The 15,874-nt window shown below is 36.3% G+C and overlaps 2 protein-coding genes across 4 annotated transcripts; both read right to left on the bottom strand.

The window, feature by feature from the left end:
- Positions 1–1,354: 1,354 nt before the first annotated feature.
- LOC128559947 (uncharacterized) lies at positions 1,355–6,448 on the bottom strand. Of its 2 annotated transcripts, none has more exons than XM_053553170.1 (3): positions 6,189–6,448; positions 3,871–4,026; positions 1,355–1,948 (listed from the first exon to the last, which is right to left on the bottom strand). In XM_053553170.1, the coding sequence occupies exons 1-3, from the start codon at positions 6,244–6,246 to the stop codon at positions 1,695–1,697; spliced, it is 468 nt and encodes a 155-aa protein (XP_053409145.1). In that variant the 5' UTR covers positions 6,247–6,448; the 3' UTR covers positions 1,355–1,694. The 2 variants fall into 2 exon arrangements, with proteins under 2 accessions (XP_053409145.1, XP_053409144.1); XM_053553169.1 differs by having other exon boundaries at positions 3,871–4,029; positions 6,189–6,447.
- Positions 6,449–10,539: 4,091 nt separating this feature from the next.
- Positions 10,540–15,410, bottom strand: LOC123561464 (uncharacterized). Of its 2 annotated transcripts, none has more exons than XM_045353845.2 (3): positions 15,135–15,410; positions 12,817–12,972; positions 10,540–11,136 (listed from the first exon to the last, which is right to left on the bottom strand). In XM_045353845.2, the coding sequence occupies exons 1-3, from the start codon at positions 15,190–15,192 to the stop codon at positions 10,883–10,885; spliced, it is 468 nt and encodes a 155-aa protein (XP_045209780.2). In that variant the 5' UTR covers positions 15,193–15,410; the 3' UTR covers positions 10,540–10,882. The 2 variants fall into 2 exon arrangements, with proteins under 2 accessions (XP_045209780.2, XP_045209778.2); XM_045353843.2 differs by having other exon boundaries at positions 12,817–12,975; positions 15,135–15,407.
- Between the last annotated feature and the right edge of the window lie 464 nt (positions 15,411–15,874).

Genomic DNA, 15,874 nt, shown 5'->3' with positions numbered 1-15,874 from the left:
ACAAGCTAGTTGGACAGTTGGATGTCTTTTTGCATGAAAAAGTTGTACACCCCAAGCGAGATTTCAAGCCATCAGTGGTGAGGGGCAAATGTTTTGAAGTCGGCGACCAAACAATCGGCCACGGAAACGCAACAACACGATGTTATTAAAAGGCCTCCGTATTATTCAACAGCCTATTCTTTACCTTTTTGCACTGAAAAGCGTCACTACGATAATAAAGATGATAAATGTCCTTCAGTTGATATAAAAGGTACTCATTCACAGTCGGTGAAAAATTTAAATGTTGTCGTTTACACCGATTAGATAAGAAACGAGAAGAGAAAATCGGTAAAATCCGTGTCAGACTTTTTCTGAATATTTTGAAAGCACTCGTTCATAGTAGTGGCGCAGTGCTTAGCAGCTTGGACTACAACCCCAGCGGTCCAGGTTCGATCGCTGGTCGCGGCTGATATCCCGACTTGTGTTCAGTGCTGGATGATTTACTTGAATTGGTAGTGTTTCCAACAGTACTGATCAAGACCGGATGCTGGGAAGGTAAATATGGAGCCTGCATTTGGCTCGGCTGGAAATAAATTGTTCCATCCAATACAGGCGGGACTTTTGTCCATTACCCACGTAAAACAAGAATTTTTTTTTGGACGTTCACAAAATTCCATCTTTAATTAAATTTTGAGACAACTAATTTTTGTACAAAAGAAAATAGTGAGCTAGCTCATGTATTTAGACTACTTTTTTCAGCTTTAAATTTATGTGACTTGCAGGCTAGTAGAAACTTATTTGTGGAAGAATGGTCGAAATTTCAATACGTGTACATGTATTAGATCCCTTTACACTGCCGAGAATAATCACAGAAAAAACTATCTGAGCAACCGTCCGTCTCTCTGAGTTACTCATTCAGGTAGTTTACCATTATTCTTGGCAGTGTACGTGCCATAATACACGTTTGATCAACACATGTAAATGGACATGACTAATTTTAAGCAACAAGTGTTTTATGAACGTACAATATATTAGTTACAACAATTTTCTTTATATGTCCTATCCATACGTGTACCCGTACAGGCATAAAGTATTGACCTACCTATTTTTTATAATCAAACCAAATAATATTTACTGAGATATACACACAAACCAAATTAATCTGTTACTGGGTGTCTCAGATATATATCATCAAAAAATAGAAAATATGATTTTACCTATTTCATCTACATGTATTTAAACACTCGAGATAAAAATTTACAATCTCGAATGATTTGCACAAGCCACCTACAAGTTAAATTGTTCTGACAGATAAAATAAAAGATAATCAGACAGATACACAAACATAAATCAAGCAAACAAACTAATAAAGAGGTTAACTTCAACAAATAATTTTATTGCATATCTCCATGACCTTTAGACTAAAACTTTACTATAAACGAAGGTTCCAACTTCAAACACGATTCTCTTTTTCTTTAGAAATCCATTTAACATAATACATTTTAATGTTCCAGTTTCTATCAATAGTTAAGCAACAATAACCAAAACAAATGTTAGTCTGTACCGAGTAAAGTCTCTAAAGTCCCACTCGAAAGTCCTTCCTATTTTTTTACTTGAAATATTTAAGAATAATGTGGTTTTTTTTCGTGTTTTTTTTTCCTGAACAAAAAGTACATATAATTAAACAGATCTGATACTGTCACTGAAACAAAATACTAAACATACAGAAGTTGGCTGATGAGCGGCATTAAAACTATAAACGTCCCAATAAAAGAGAAGTGATATCCCTTTGCTCCGGAAGTTCCGCCTTGACCGAGCCATTCCTCCGCGTTACGATTATTACACATGTTCTCTCTACATTTATGTTCACATGTGTGATACACGCCATCCGTACTGCAACAGTTGTCCCCAGAACAAATTCCTGCCGGCGTCAGGCATGACCGGGATACCGACCTTATCTGTTTTTTATCTGAAAATGTACCAAACATTCAAATAAATATGTTTGATTAATGTAGCATTTATCACACAAAAGGGATTTTAACAGATTTGATGTCATCGTTATTAACCAAGGCCATACTGGACACGGTCGGTTTTAATTTCTGTATCAAGTTGTAGAGACCTTACCATAGCACTTCGCGTACTTTTATTTTTGTAAATCTATAAAAGTAAAAATGTAAACAATGGACTTTGTCTAGGAAACATTGAAATGAATGAATGATAGTCGATCTTAGGCGTAATACTGATTGACAGCGAATGTGATGGTCTGAAGTTTGTAACTGTAGAAATCCTATCGAAACTTGTGAACTTGCTGCTGATATTTGACAAAGCTTGCTGTCTTCGCTGTTCGCCTGCTGCTAAAAGAGCAAATATAAAACTTCAGTGTAACTTATATTACACTGGTATTGCCAGTTAGTGAGTTCATACTCTAAAAAAGCGTGTCAGAGAGATTTGGGCACATTTGACCGATTCAAAATGTTGGAAAATTTAGATTATATTTTTCTTTACACGAAGATTGCCGATAGCGAAAACAGTCAAAACAACGTGGGTCCGGAGTACTCCGACCATGTCACAAAATTGTTCCAGTTCACGTAATGTAGTCAGATAGAGAATAAGGGTGCACTTACACTACCCATCTATAGAGTCTGCTGTTATAGCAAAGAAGTAGTGTGTCTGCCTTAGGCGTAAAAAAAATTATGTGTGAGTGGTCCCGAGTTCGAGTTCCGGTCAGACCTTGAATATTTGCATTCTGTTACAGCATTTACTTGAAGGTTATCGGGTTACTCCAAATGAGCCGTGCCATGAGAATACCAACATAGTGGGTTTGCGACCAGCATGGATCCAGACCAGCCTGCGCATCGCGCAGTACTGGTCCAGGATCCATGCTGTTCGCATTTTACAGCCTAATGTGGAATAGAGAAAACTGTTAGCGAACAGCATGGATCCTGACCAGACTGCGCGGATGCGCAGGCTGGTCTGGATCCATGCTGGTCGCAAAGCCACTATGTTGGTTTTCCCATGGCACGGCTCAAATGTTTTATGTTTTTACCGAACGTATAATGGATTATTGTTATTAAAACGGAATTATGCTAAACAGATAATGTCCCTTTGATGCTTTTGTCTACATGTCAGAGAAGAGTTACATTTCCTTGATCGCAAAATTTTCTATTATATGAAAATATTAAATGCTCATAACTATGCACGTTTGGTTAAAATAGTATGACTAAAACTTTTTTTTTTTGAGAAATATATGGACATTTGCATGCAATTCAAATCGTTTTCACTTCGTACCTTTGTTTTGAAAATAACAGTTTCTATCTTTCGAAATAGATAAATAATTATTGATCCTACATGGGCCTCACACTGGATAATGCGCCTTCCACCTACCCAGGTGTCGCGGTTTCAAACCCCGCCGGAGTCCTGTTCGAACATCATTATGTATCACGTCTTTATCAAACTATTATTTCGTCACAGGAGAATAATAAATTAAACAAATAGGTATATTAGATAAAGATAGTAAGATAGAACTGATACAAAACATAACAAACACGGAAGTTAGTGACGGGCCTTTAGTATCATTGGCACAGAGCTAGTAAATTTAGTAAACAAAAGTTCGGTCCTCCCTTAGAGTTATTAGGCTTGCAGATGGTCGGTAGTTCTACCACTTTGTCCGTTTGTGTCTGAAATTATGCGAACAGTGATCTTTTCATCCATTACATGATTTTAAATACCTGTTAGATTAAAACAGGATGATCCACGGGCGAAATATGTTATTTTTTGTTTTAAGTTACCAAGTAAGAACTAATAAGAACAGCGTGTTGGCGTGACTATCTGATGTTATTCTAGTTATGGATGTCTAATTGCAGAAGAGACCGGCCGATCAGAGACTCATACCTGTGCTGATTGATGCTCTGGTGGAGCACTGGTTTGGAGTGGTACAGCTGACCTGCGGAAGTCCCTTTGTTACATTCCAAGGTTGGGTTACACACTCGTAGTCCAGTGTAGGATCCCCGGACAACGTGTAGGAGCATGAATAACAACTGAACGTTGCTGCTGGAAACAAACATTCATGATTTATTTTGGTGTCACAAAACAAAATATAATGGAAGGTCATTAAAAAATTCCAACACGGAAGCTATTTTTAGTTCAGGTATTAGGCATAACCATTTTATGAAAAGATACATTGTTCATATTAATTTAAAATGACGTGCAGACAGGTCGTATCACATAGATCGCTTCCTGGAATGAACAGACAGCTTTACGAGGTCTGTGCCGAGTCCAGTCGACTCGCTGACTATGATAGGCACCGTTATCAAAAATCTTATTGCATTCGTATTTTGGACCTTTTAAACGCTCCGCCTTCAGTGAAAATACACAGAGTAGTTGTTTTTTTTTATTCTAAAATTTTAATTTATCCGTTTAATATCATATAGAGAGTTAGATGTTAAACAGATGTCTTTTATATCGTTGTCTAAAAAAAGAAATGCAAAATACGGAAGTAAACTAAATGCAGAAATAAAAGGCTACGATTTGGCTGGACAAAGCAAATGTTGAAACAATTGTAACTGATTGGTGTTGGTCAAAATACTGCCCCCGCTCCGCCCACACATATGTTCAAACCCGTTAACTCCCTGGGGCCGAAATGCGACTATAGGCGTTATATTTTCTACCCCTGTAGCGTCGATATGCGACTATACGCGCGTTATCAGGACTCCCCAGGACGGCGATTGACGAGTATAGTCGCGGCACCGAGATCATGATGATTGCGATAAGTACTTGTTGATTTTTGATAATCTTGACAAAAGCAAAATTTCTTTGCATACTGGCTATTATTTCTTTGATGTAATAATTACTAGTTGCTAATAATTAGTTCCCTTGTTAAAATAAATGTCTGTAACTATGCGGTAATGTAAATGAAATAAAAAGACGATCTCCGCTGTGTTTCGTTCATGCTGTATTTCAAAAGAGTAAAATAATGTCGTCGGCCAGAGATCTTTCTTAAAATGATGAAAATATTTATATATTATCATGCTGATTCTGAAATATCAGTTCCGTCGGATGATGATTCCGACGATGCGATTCCATTATCAGATAAATGAATGGTCGGAAAATGTTAAGTTTTAGAAGGCTGAAATATTGGTACACTTACATTACATACGATACAAATGGATAAAAAATAACACAACAAAGCATGTTTCATAAAATACAAAAAAGTATATGTAAATAAACGCATGTTTGTAACTTTAATAATTATTCAAAGATGGATGTAAATATTACAACTTAACTGTCTCAGCGCGTGACACACAACATTTGTGTACATGTTTAGAAATAGATTATACATCAAAATAAACCACTGATATTAACACAAAACGGGTGTAAATTTATGTAATGCTGATGTAAATAATCAGTGTTAATGATGCATTTCTATTTATGGGAATTTAATGTTCAAATATCTATTAAACGCAGTACGTGTGTTAAAATTATGAATATTTCGAAGTGAAAATTTCAATGTATATTTCAGTTTACATCCAAGTTAATCATGATTTCAGTTTACACCCAAGTTAATCCCTGCATGATTTCAACTGACTGTATGCGAGTGTGATTATGATAAGGTTAGATAATGTTCTTCGACGTCAGGTGGTAATTCTTATCCAGCCACAGCAGGTATGTTACGATATCGGCCTCGGGGAGTTAAATGTACAGTAAAACATGTGAGTATTCCAATAATTAGCGGTCATAACTGAATTATTTCGAAATTTTAAGAAAATTTTCCTGAGTATCATAAAATTTTATGGAAGTAACATACATATTTTTTTTTTACCATAATCGTACCATAACTGTATGTTGACCGTCTCATGAATGCCGCGTGCGTTTTAAGCATTTTTAAGATGTTATTGTGTGCTATTTATACGTACGTATATTTTTTTAAGATACATTACCTGAAGACAAACGGATTATATTACAGCAAAATATTTGAGCCGAGCCATGAGAAAACCCACATAGTGCGTTTGCGACCAGCATGGATCCAGACCAGCCTGCGCATCCGCGCAGTCTGGTCAGGATCCATGCTGTTTGCTTTTAAAGCCCACTGCAATTAGAGAAACCGTTAGCGAACAGCATGGATCCTGACCAGACTGCGCTCTGGATCCATGCTGGTCGTAAACCCACTATGTTGGTTTTCCCATGGCACGGCTCATTTTAGTCTTTCTTACCTGCGAATGTTCGGTGACAAATCCCCAGCCACAGTACTAACGTTATTAATTCCCTCATCGCTGTCTTTTAATTTAAAGTATTAACTAAAGTATATAAGATCACTTCTATTTTAATATTAATACTATCTTTGTGAGATATAAAGCACGTTGATATATATGTATAATGATTTATTGTTTAAAATTTACATTTGATAAACTACAAACAGGTAAACGATAAACAACTGAACAACTTTCCTGCACGTAAATTACATCAATTGTAAGTATAAACAAAAATGCACAAACATGTACATCCTTATCAAGCATACCGGTGTGGTATAAAATTATTCTTGCCTGGGGCGACGTGCTTTGTTCTTGTCATTGTCTTGCTGATCATGATTTTTACGAACATCAATTTTGTTAATTATCTGTTTAAACAAGTGGGTTCTGAAGTTGGTAGCTGTCGCTGCTTTTTTATTTTAATAGCTGTGGCCAAATGCGACAACTAATTACTTTAGCATAGACACATGTCCGAATTTCTGTTTGTTCGAGAATATAGGAACAATCCCCATATAAACACTTAAATTTGGGGGGAGCGCGGGGATGTAAGAGCGCGGGGATGTAAGAGACATGAATTGAAAAATAACATTTTTACAAGATAATTATCCTATTCTGTAATTTATTTGAAAAATTGTGACTGTACCAGCTTGGTAAAATCTAGCGGGTCCTGTTGGTAGGGGATTTGTCCGTTTTCCGACTATCGGTGCTCGATTTAAGATGTGTGGAGTTGTACTGTCGAAGGGAAGCAACTAATGTCAAAAATAAGATATATCTCATATTGAAATTACCTCCCCTCTGGGTATGTGACCCCACTCGCACCTTAATCAATCTGACTAAAGTACATCTCCTATTACGCTACGCATAGGATCTGAAAACGACCTATTCATTGCCTCGTTCTGACGGCTCTTTCGCTAGCCAATCAGAGCTTAGCTTACAACATCTTGCAAATCTACATGTAGCATTGACTTTTGATATTTACAATTCTTATGTCGTAATGTATCATATAGCCGGTTAGCTCAGTCGGTAGGCCACTTGCTTTGTAAGCGAGGGATCACGGGTTCGAGTCCTGGAATAACCGCATATTTTTCTTATCCTTTGACAATCGAACAAGTCGTCTGATTGGATAACATAAAAATAGCAATAATGGAAATCCAAAATATACAGAAGACGAATGTGAATAGGTCGTTCTCAGATCTTCGTTTAGAAGATCAAGTACTTTAGTCAGATTGCACCTTAATAAAATGCTGGCCGAGTCCAAAACTAGAAAATCTTGGGTTAAAAACTAGACCATTGTGCCAAATCAAACAGAACATTCTCATAACATGCCACATTTTCTACATGCTCCTATAAAACCTTGGTTAAGTTTGAAACAAGGTCTGCCTACGTCAAATAAGCGATACAGGTCCTTTATAACACTATTTTTGTTTTACTGGTTATTAAGTAGCACCGATACTTTAAGTCATGCCAAGGCGTTCCAGCTTCAGAGGTGAAGGACTCTGCTGGTGCCCATCCATACACCCTTTTCCATATACCGGGAGGATTGCTTTCTTACATCTACTGATAAATCTCAAACTTTTTATGAAAGGATTGTGTTGAAACCGACAGAAATGTTTAAGCCAAAGTTTACCAAATTCTGTACAGACATTTAAGAAATCTGGGACACGCACCAAATATTGTTAAGGTACGACAATAACCTGGTAATATAATCTTTTTAGTAAAGCAGGAAGACTTGGGTTACTCTGGGGGGCTCTTTGAGACCCAGATCCAGTGCATCATTACTTAAAATATAATGTCTGTTTCTACTTTAGCTTTTTTATTATAGTGCAGCTAATTAGTGAAATGCCGTGTATATGAATGAAGATTCGGACTGCTTCAGTGTTCTTTGGTCAAGGCCAATGTCAGTGCTACGGAACATCAGCTAAACGGACAGCTTTTTATTATAGTGCAGCTAATTAGTGAAATGCCGTGTATATGAATGAAGATTCGGACTGCTTTAGTGTTCTTTGGTCAAGGCCAATGTCAGTGCTACGGAACATCAGCTAAACGGACGTTTATCATTGAAAGCACAAAACAGTGTCAATATCCTTAACGTTCACCTGCATACCAAGTTACAGTACATTAACATCTTCACTATAAATAAAGTTTCTGACAGGAAAAGGAAAATCCGCTCCCACCCACCAATCAACATACAATTCAATAACTAGTTAAGAGCAGTATAGTAAGTTCGAAGAAGTTAAAACTTTCTTTGAACAAGTTTAACATAACAAGAGGACCATGATGGCTCAGGTGGCACAAACGACCTAGCACACTAGAAAGTGTTCTTGTAGAAATGACGTTTGTGGCAAAGTTTGGTAAATATCCAGAAAAAAATCTTTCAAAGCATTTCAACATTTTTGGCTTACAAAAAATGTATATTGGATCGTGTGAACAGCCATCACAGCTCACGAAGATGTATAAAGGTGCAGTCAATCAAACTTGAGAAAGGTCCATAGCAGCCAAACGGACAAGAGCCGTTTGTAAAACACATGTGCCTCCATGATGGCCTGTTGGAGGTAACTGTGTTTGTAACTTTCAGTCTCAACTGTGGTGTGACCTTAACCTTTGACCTTAATGAACCGCTGACTATATGTTTTTGAAGTTTAATGGTCTTAGGCATAAGCAGTCTCCAACTATTATTCAAAAACATTTTAGTCCCAAGGTCACCATGACCTTGACCTACTGACTCAAAAGCAATAGGGGACATTCTGTTGACCACAAATAACCATCCTATGACATTTGATTACTGTAGCCCAAGCATTCTCTAGTTTTTGACCGGAACATGACCATCACAGACATGAACCAATATCTGATCACGGATAATTCTAGTAAGTTTGACAATCCTAAGCCAAAGCATTTTCTAGTTACTGATCGAGTCTCAATGTCATCAGGACTCTGACCTTTCAGCTAATGACCCAAAACAGCCATCATTCTATGAAGTGTGATTACTACAGGCCAACACCTTCTTCAGGTATTGAATGAAAACTATTTTAGGTTTCAACGTCACTGTGACCTTGGCCTATTAACCTAAACAAGCAAATTCGATGGATTGGTATCCCCCGTCGAATGGGTTTGTGGTGAGGAATGGCAAAGAAATCTATCCGGCAAAAAGTTAAGAATGTTACTAAGAAGCAAATAATTACATTAGTCGGGATTAAGTTAAAACAAATGTTTTAAAGTGTACATAATAAATGTTTCGCTTTTATCCTGACTAATGAAATTATTTTGAATGGAATATGTTAACTGTATTAAGCTTAGCTTTTAGAACTATATGGGGTCATTTGAAATGTGAGCTTGAAGTGTAACTAGAACGAAATATTGTATTCGAGTAGTTTGGTACCAAGTGTCGCTGTTTAACATGTACATTTGAACTTAAAAGAACAGATGTCCTTTAAAGAGATCACAATCAAGTAAGAAATCTGGCGGGGCTGATGTTGATTATGAATACTGATAGAAAGTAAAGAAAGAAGAAAAACAACAGCACCGCCCTGCGGGTGCAGACGCTCATCTGATTTTTTTGTCTCTGTAACAGAAATATTGTCCAACCCATGATTTTTTTTGGACGTTCACAAAATTCCATCTTTAATTAAATTTTGAGACAACTAATTTTTGTACAAAAGAAAATAGTGAGCTAGCTCATGTATTTAGACTGCTTTTTTCAGCTTTAAATTTATGTGACTTGCAGGCTAGTAGAAACTTATTTGTGGAAGAATGGTCGAAATTTCAATACGTGTATACATGTATTAGATCCCTTTACACTGCCGAGAATAATCACAGAAAAAACTATCTGAGCAACCGTCCGTCTCTCTGAGTTACTCATTCAGGTAGTTTATCATTATTCTTGGCAGTGTACGTGCCATAATACACGTTTGATCAACACTGTAAATGGACATGACTAATTTTAAGCAACAAGTGTTTTATGAACGTACAATATATTAAATACAACAATTTTCTTTTTATGTCCTATCCATACGTGTACCCGTACAGGCATAAAGTATTGACCTACCTATTTTTTATAATCAAACCAAAACATATTTACTGAGATATACACACAAACCAAATTAATCTGTTACTGGGTGTCTCAGATATATATCATCAAAAAATAGAAATTATGATTTTACCTATTTCATCTACATGTATTTAAACACTCGAGATAAAAACTTACAATCTCGAATGATTTGCACAAGCCACCTACAAGTTATATTGTTCTGACAGATAAAATAAAAGATAATCAGACAGATACACAAACATAAATCAAGCAAACAAACTAATAAAGAGGTTAACTTCAACAAATAATTTTATTGCATATCTCCATGACCTTTAGACTAAAACTTTACTATAAACGAAGGTTCCAACTTCAAACACGATTCTCTTTTTCTTTAGAAATCCATTTAACATAATACATTTTAATGTTCCAGTTTCTATCAAAAGTTAAGCAACAATAACCAAAACAAATGTTAGTCTGTACCAAGTAAAGTCTCTAAAGTCCCACTCGAAAGTCCTTCCTATTTTTTTTTACTTGAAATATTTAAGAATAATGTGGGTTTTTTTTTCGTGTTATTTTTCCTGAACAAAAAGTACATATAATTAAACAGATCTGATACTGTCACTGAAACAAAACACTAAACATACAGAAGTTGGCTGATGAGCGGCATTAAAACTATAAGCGTCCCAATTAAAGAGAAGTGATATCCCTTTGCTCCGGAAGTTCCGCCTTGACCGAGCCATTCCTCCGCGTTACGATTATTACACATGTTCTCTCTACATTTATGTTCACATGTGTGATACACGCCATCCGTACTGCAACAGTTGTCCCCAGAACAAATTCCTGCCGGCGTCAGGCATGACCGGGATACCGACCTTATCTGTTTTTTATCTGAAAATGTACCAAACATTCAAATAAATATGTTTGATTAATGTAGCATTTATCATACAAAAGGGATTTTAACAGATCTGATGTCATCGTTATTAACCAAGGCCATACTGGACATGGTCGGTTTTAATTTCTGTATCAAGTTGTAGAGACCTTACCATAGCACTTCGCGTACTTTTATTTTTGTAAATCTATAAAAGTAAAAATGTAAACAATGGACTTTGTCTAGGAAACATTGAAATGAATGAATGATAGTCGATCTTAGGCGTAATACTGATTGACAGCGAATGTGATGGTCTGAAGTTTGTAACTGTAGAAATCCTATCGAAACTTGTGAAATTGCTGCTGATATTTGACAAAGCTTGCTGTCTTCGCTGTTCCCCTGCTGCTAAAAGATCAAATATAAAACTTCAGTGTAACTTATATTACACTGGTATTGCCAGTTAGTGAGTTCATACTCTAAAAAAGCGTGTCAGAGAGATTTGGGCACATTTGGCCGATTCAAAATGTTGGAAAATTTAGATTATATTTTTCTTTACACGAAGATTGCCGATAGCGAACAAAGTCAAAACAACGTGGGTCCGGAGTACTCCGACCATGTCACAAAGTTGTTCCAGTTCACGTAATGTAGTCAGATAGAGAATAAGGGTGCACTTACACTACCCATCTATAGAGTCTGCTGTTATAGCAAAGAAGTTGTGTGTCTGCCTTAGGCGTAAAAAAAATTATGTGTCAGTGGTCCCGAGTTCGAGTTCCGGTCAGACCTTGAATATTTGCATTCTGTTACAGCATTTACTTGAAGGTTATCGGATTACTCCAAATGTTTTATGTTTTTACCGAACGTTTAATGGATTATTGTTATTAAAACGGAATTATGCCAAACAGATAATGTCCCTTTGATGCTTTTGTCTACATGTCAGAGAAGAGTTACATTTCCTTGATCGCAAAATTTTCTATTATATGAAAATATTAAATGCTCATAACTATGCACGTTTGGTTAAAATAGTATGACTAAAAGTTTGTTTTTTTTGAGAAATATATGGACATTTGCATGCAATTCAAATCGTTTTCACTTCGTACCTTTGTTTTGAAAATAACAGTTTCTATCTTTCGAAATAGATAAATAATTATTGATCCTACATGGGCCTCACACTGGATAATGCGCCTTCCACCTACCCAGGTGTCGCGGTTTCAAACCCCGCCGGAGTCCTGTTCGAACATCATTATGTATCACGTCTTTATCAAACTATTATTTTGTCACAAGAGAATAATAAATTAAACCAATAGGTATATTAGATAAAGATAGTAAGATAGAACTGATACAAAACATAACAAACACGGAAGTTAGTGACGGGCCTTTGGTATCATTGGCACAGAGCTAGTAAATTTAGTAAACAAAAGTTCGGTCCTCCCTTAGAGTTATTAGGCTTGCAGATGGTCGGTAGTTCTACCACTTTGTCCGTTTGTGTCTGAAATTATGCGAACAGTGACCTTTTCATCCATTACATGATTTTAAAAACCTGTTAGATTAAAACAGGATGATCCACGGGCGAAATATGTTATTTTTTGTTTTAAGTTACCAAGTAAGAACTAATAAGAACAGCGTGTTGGCGTGACTATCTGATGTTATTCTAGTTATGGATGTCTAATTGCAGAAGAGACCGGCCGATCAGAGACTCATACCTGTGCTGATTGATGCTCTGGTGGAGCACTGGTTTGGAGTGGTACAGCTGACCTGCGGAAGTCCCTTTGTTACATTCCAAGGTTGGGTTACACACTCGTAGTCCAGTGTAGGATCCCCGGACAACGTGTAGGAGCATGAATAACAACTGAACGTTGCTGCTGGAAACAAACATTCATGATTTATTTTGGTGTCACAAAACAAAATATAATGGAAGGTCATTAAAAAATTCCAACACGGAAGCTATTTTTAGTTCAGGTATTAGGCATAACCATTTTATGAAAAGATACATTGTTCATATTAATTGAAAATGACGTGCAGACAGGTCGTATCACATAGATCGCTTCCTGGAATGAACAGACAGCTTTACGAGGTCTGTGCCGAGTCCAGTCGACTCGCTGACTATGATAGGCACCGGTATCAAAAATCTTATTGCATTCGTATTTTGGACTTTTTAAACGCTCCGCCTTCAGTGAAAATACACAGAGTAGTTGTTTTTTTATTCTAAAATTTTAATTTATCTGTTTTATATCATATAGAGAGTTAGATGTTAAACAGATGTCTTTCATATCGTTGTCTAAAAAAAGAAATGCAAAATACGGAAGTAAACTAAATGCAGAAATAAAAGGCTACGATTTGGCTGGACAAAGCAAATGTTGAAACAATTGTAACTGATTGGTGTTGGTCAAAATACTGCCCCCGCTCCGCCCACACATATGTTCAAACCCGTTAACTCCCTGGGGCCGAAATGCGACTATAGCGTTATATTTTCTACCCCTGTAGCGTCGATATGCGACTATACGCGTGTTATCAGGACTCCCCAGGACGGCGATTGACGAGTATAGTCGTGGCACCGAGATCATGATGATTGCGATAAGTACTTGTTGATTTTTGATAATCTTGACAAAAGCAAAATTTCTTTGCATACTGGCTATTATTTCTTTGATGTAATAATTACTAGTTGTGCTAATAATTAGTTCCCTTGTTAAAATAAATGTCTGTAACTATGCGGTAATGTAAATGAAATAAAAAGACGATCTCCGCTGTGTTTCGTTCATGCTGTATTTCAAAAGAGTAAAAATAATGTCGTCGGCCAGAGATCTTTCTTAAAATGATGAAAATATTTATTTATTATCATGCTGATTCTGAAATATCAGTTCCGTCGGATGATGATTCCGACGATGCGATTCCATTATCAGATAAATGAATGGTCGGAAAATGTTAAGTTTTAGAAGGCTGAAATATTGGTACACTTACATTACATACGATACAAATGGATAAAAAATAACACAACAAAGCATGTTTCATAAAATACAAAAAAGTATATGTAAATAAACGCATGTTTGTAACTTTAATAATTATTCAAAGATGGATGTAAATGTTACAACTTAACTGTCTCAGCGCGTGACACACAACATTTTTTTCACATGTTTAGAAATAGATTATACATCAAAATAAACCACTGATATTAACACAAAACGGGTGTAAATTTATGTAATGCTGATGTAAATAATCAGTGTTAATGATGCATTTCTATTTATGGGACTTTAATGTTCAAATATCTGTTAAACGCAGTAGGTGTGTTAAAATTATGAATATTTCGAAGTGAAAATTTCAATGTATATTTCAGTTTACACCCAAGTTAATCATGATTTCAGTTTACACCCAAGTTAATCCCTGCGTGATTTTAACTGACTGTATGCGAGTGTGATTATGATAAGGTTAGATAATGTTCTTCGACGTCAGGTGGTAATTCTTATCCCGCCGCAGCAGGTATGTTACGATATCGGCCTCAGGGAGTTAAATGTACAGTAAAACATGTGAATATTCCAATAATTAGCGGTCATAACTGAATTATTTCGAAATTTTAAGAAAATTTTCCTGAGTATCATAAAATTTTATGGAAGTAACATACATATTTTTTTTTACCATAATCGTACCATAACTGTATGTTGACCGTCTCATGAATGGCGCGTGCGTTTTAAGCATTTTTAAGATGTTATTGTGTGCTATTTATACGTACGTATATTTTTTTAAGATACATTACCTGAAGACAAACGGTTTATATTACAGCAAAATATTTGAGCCGAGCCATGAGAAAACCAACATAGTGCGTTTGCGACCAGCATGGATCCAGACCAGCCTGCGCATCCGCGCAGTCTGGTCAGGATCCATGCTGTTTGCTTTTAAAGCCCACTGCAATTAGAGAAACCGTTAGCGAACAACATGGATCCTGACCAGACTGCGCTCTGGATCCATGCTGGTCATAAACCCACTATGTTGGTTTTCCCATGGCACGGCTCATTTTAGTCTTTCTTACCTGCGAATGTTTGGTGACAAATCCCCAGCCACAGTACTAACGTTGTTAATTCCCTCATCGCTGTGTTTTAATTTAAAGTATTAACTAAAGTATATAAGATCACTTCTATTTTAATATTAATACTATCTTTGTGAGATATAAAGCACGTTGATATATATGTATAATGATTTATTGTTTAAAATTTACATTTGATAAACTACAAACAGGTAAACGATAAACAACTGAACAACTTCCCTGCACGTAAATTACATCAATTGTAAGTATAAACAAAAATGCACAAACATGTACATCCTTATCAAGCATACCGGTGTGGTATAAAATTATTCTTGCCTGGGGCGACGTGCTTTGTTCTTGTCATTGTCTTGCTGATCATGATTTTTACGAACATTAATTTTGTTAATGATCTGTTTAAACAAGTGGGTTCTGAAGTTGGTAGCTGTCGCTGCTTTTTATTTTAATAGCTGTGGCCAAATGCGACAACTAATTACTTTAGCATAGACACATGTCCGAATTTCTGTTTGTTCGGGAATATAGGAACAATCCCCATATAAACACTTAAATTTGGGGGGAGCGCGGGGATGTAAGAGCGCGGGGATGTAAGAGACATGAATTGAAAAATAACATTTTTACAAGATAATTATCCTATTCTGTAATATATTTGAAAAATTGTGACGGTACCAGATTGGTAAAATCTAGCGGGTCTTGTTGGTGGGGGATTTGTCCGTCTTCCGACTATCGGT

This window comes from Mercenaria mercenaria, chromosome 10 (assembly GCF_021730395.1).
Source record: "Mercenaria mercenaria strain notata chromosome 10, MADL_Memer_1, whole genome shotgun sequence".
NCBI lineage: Eukaryota > Metazoa > Mollusca > Bivalvia > Venerida > Veneridae > Mercenaria > Mercenaria mercenaria.
This window is presented reverse-complemented; position numbering and strand designations above follow the sequence as displayed.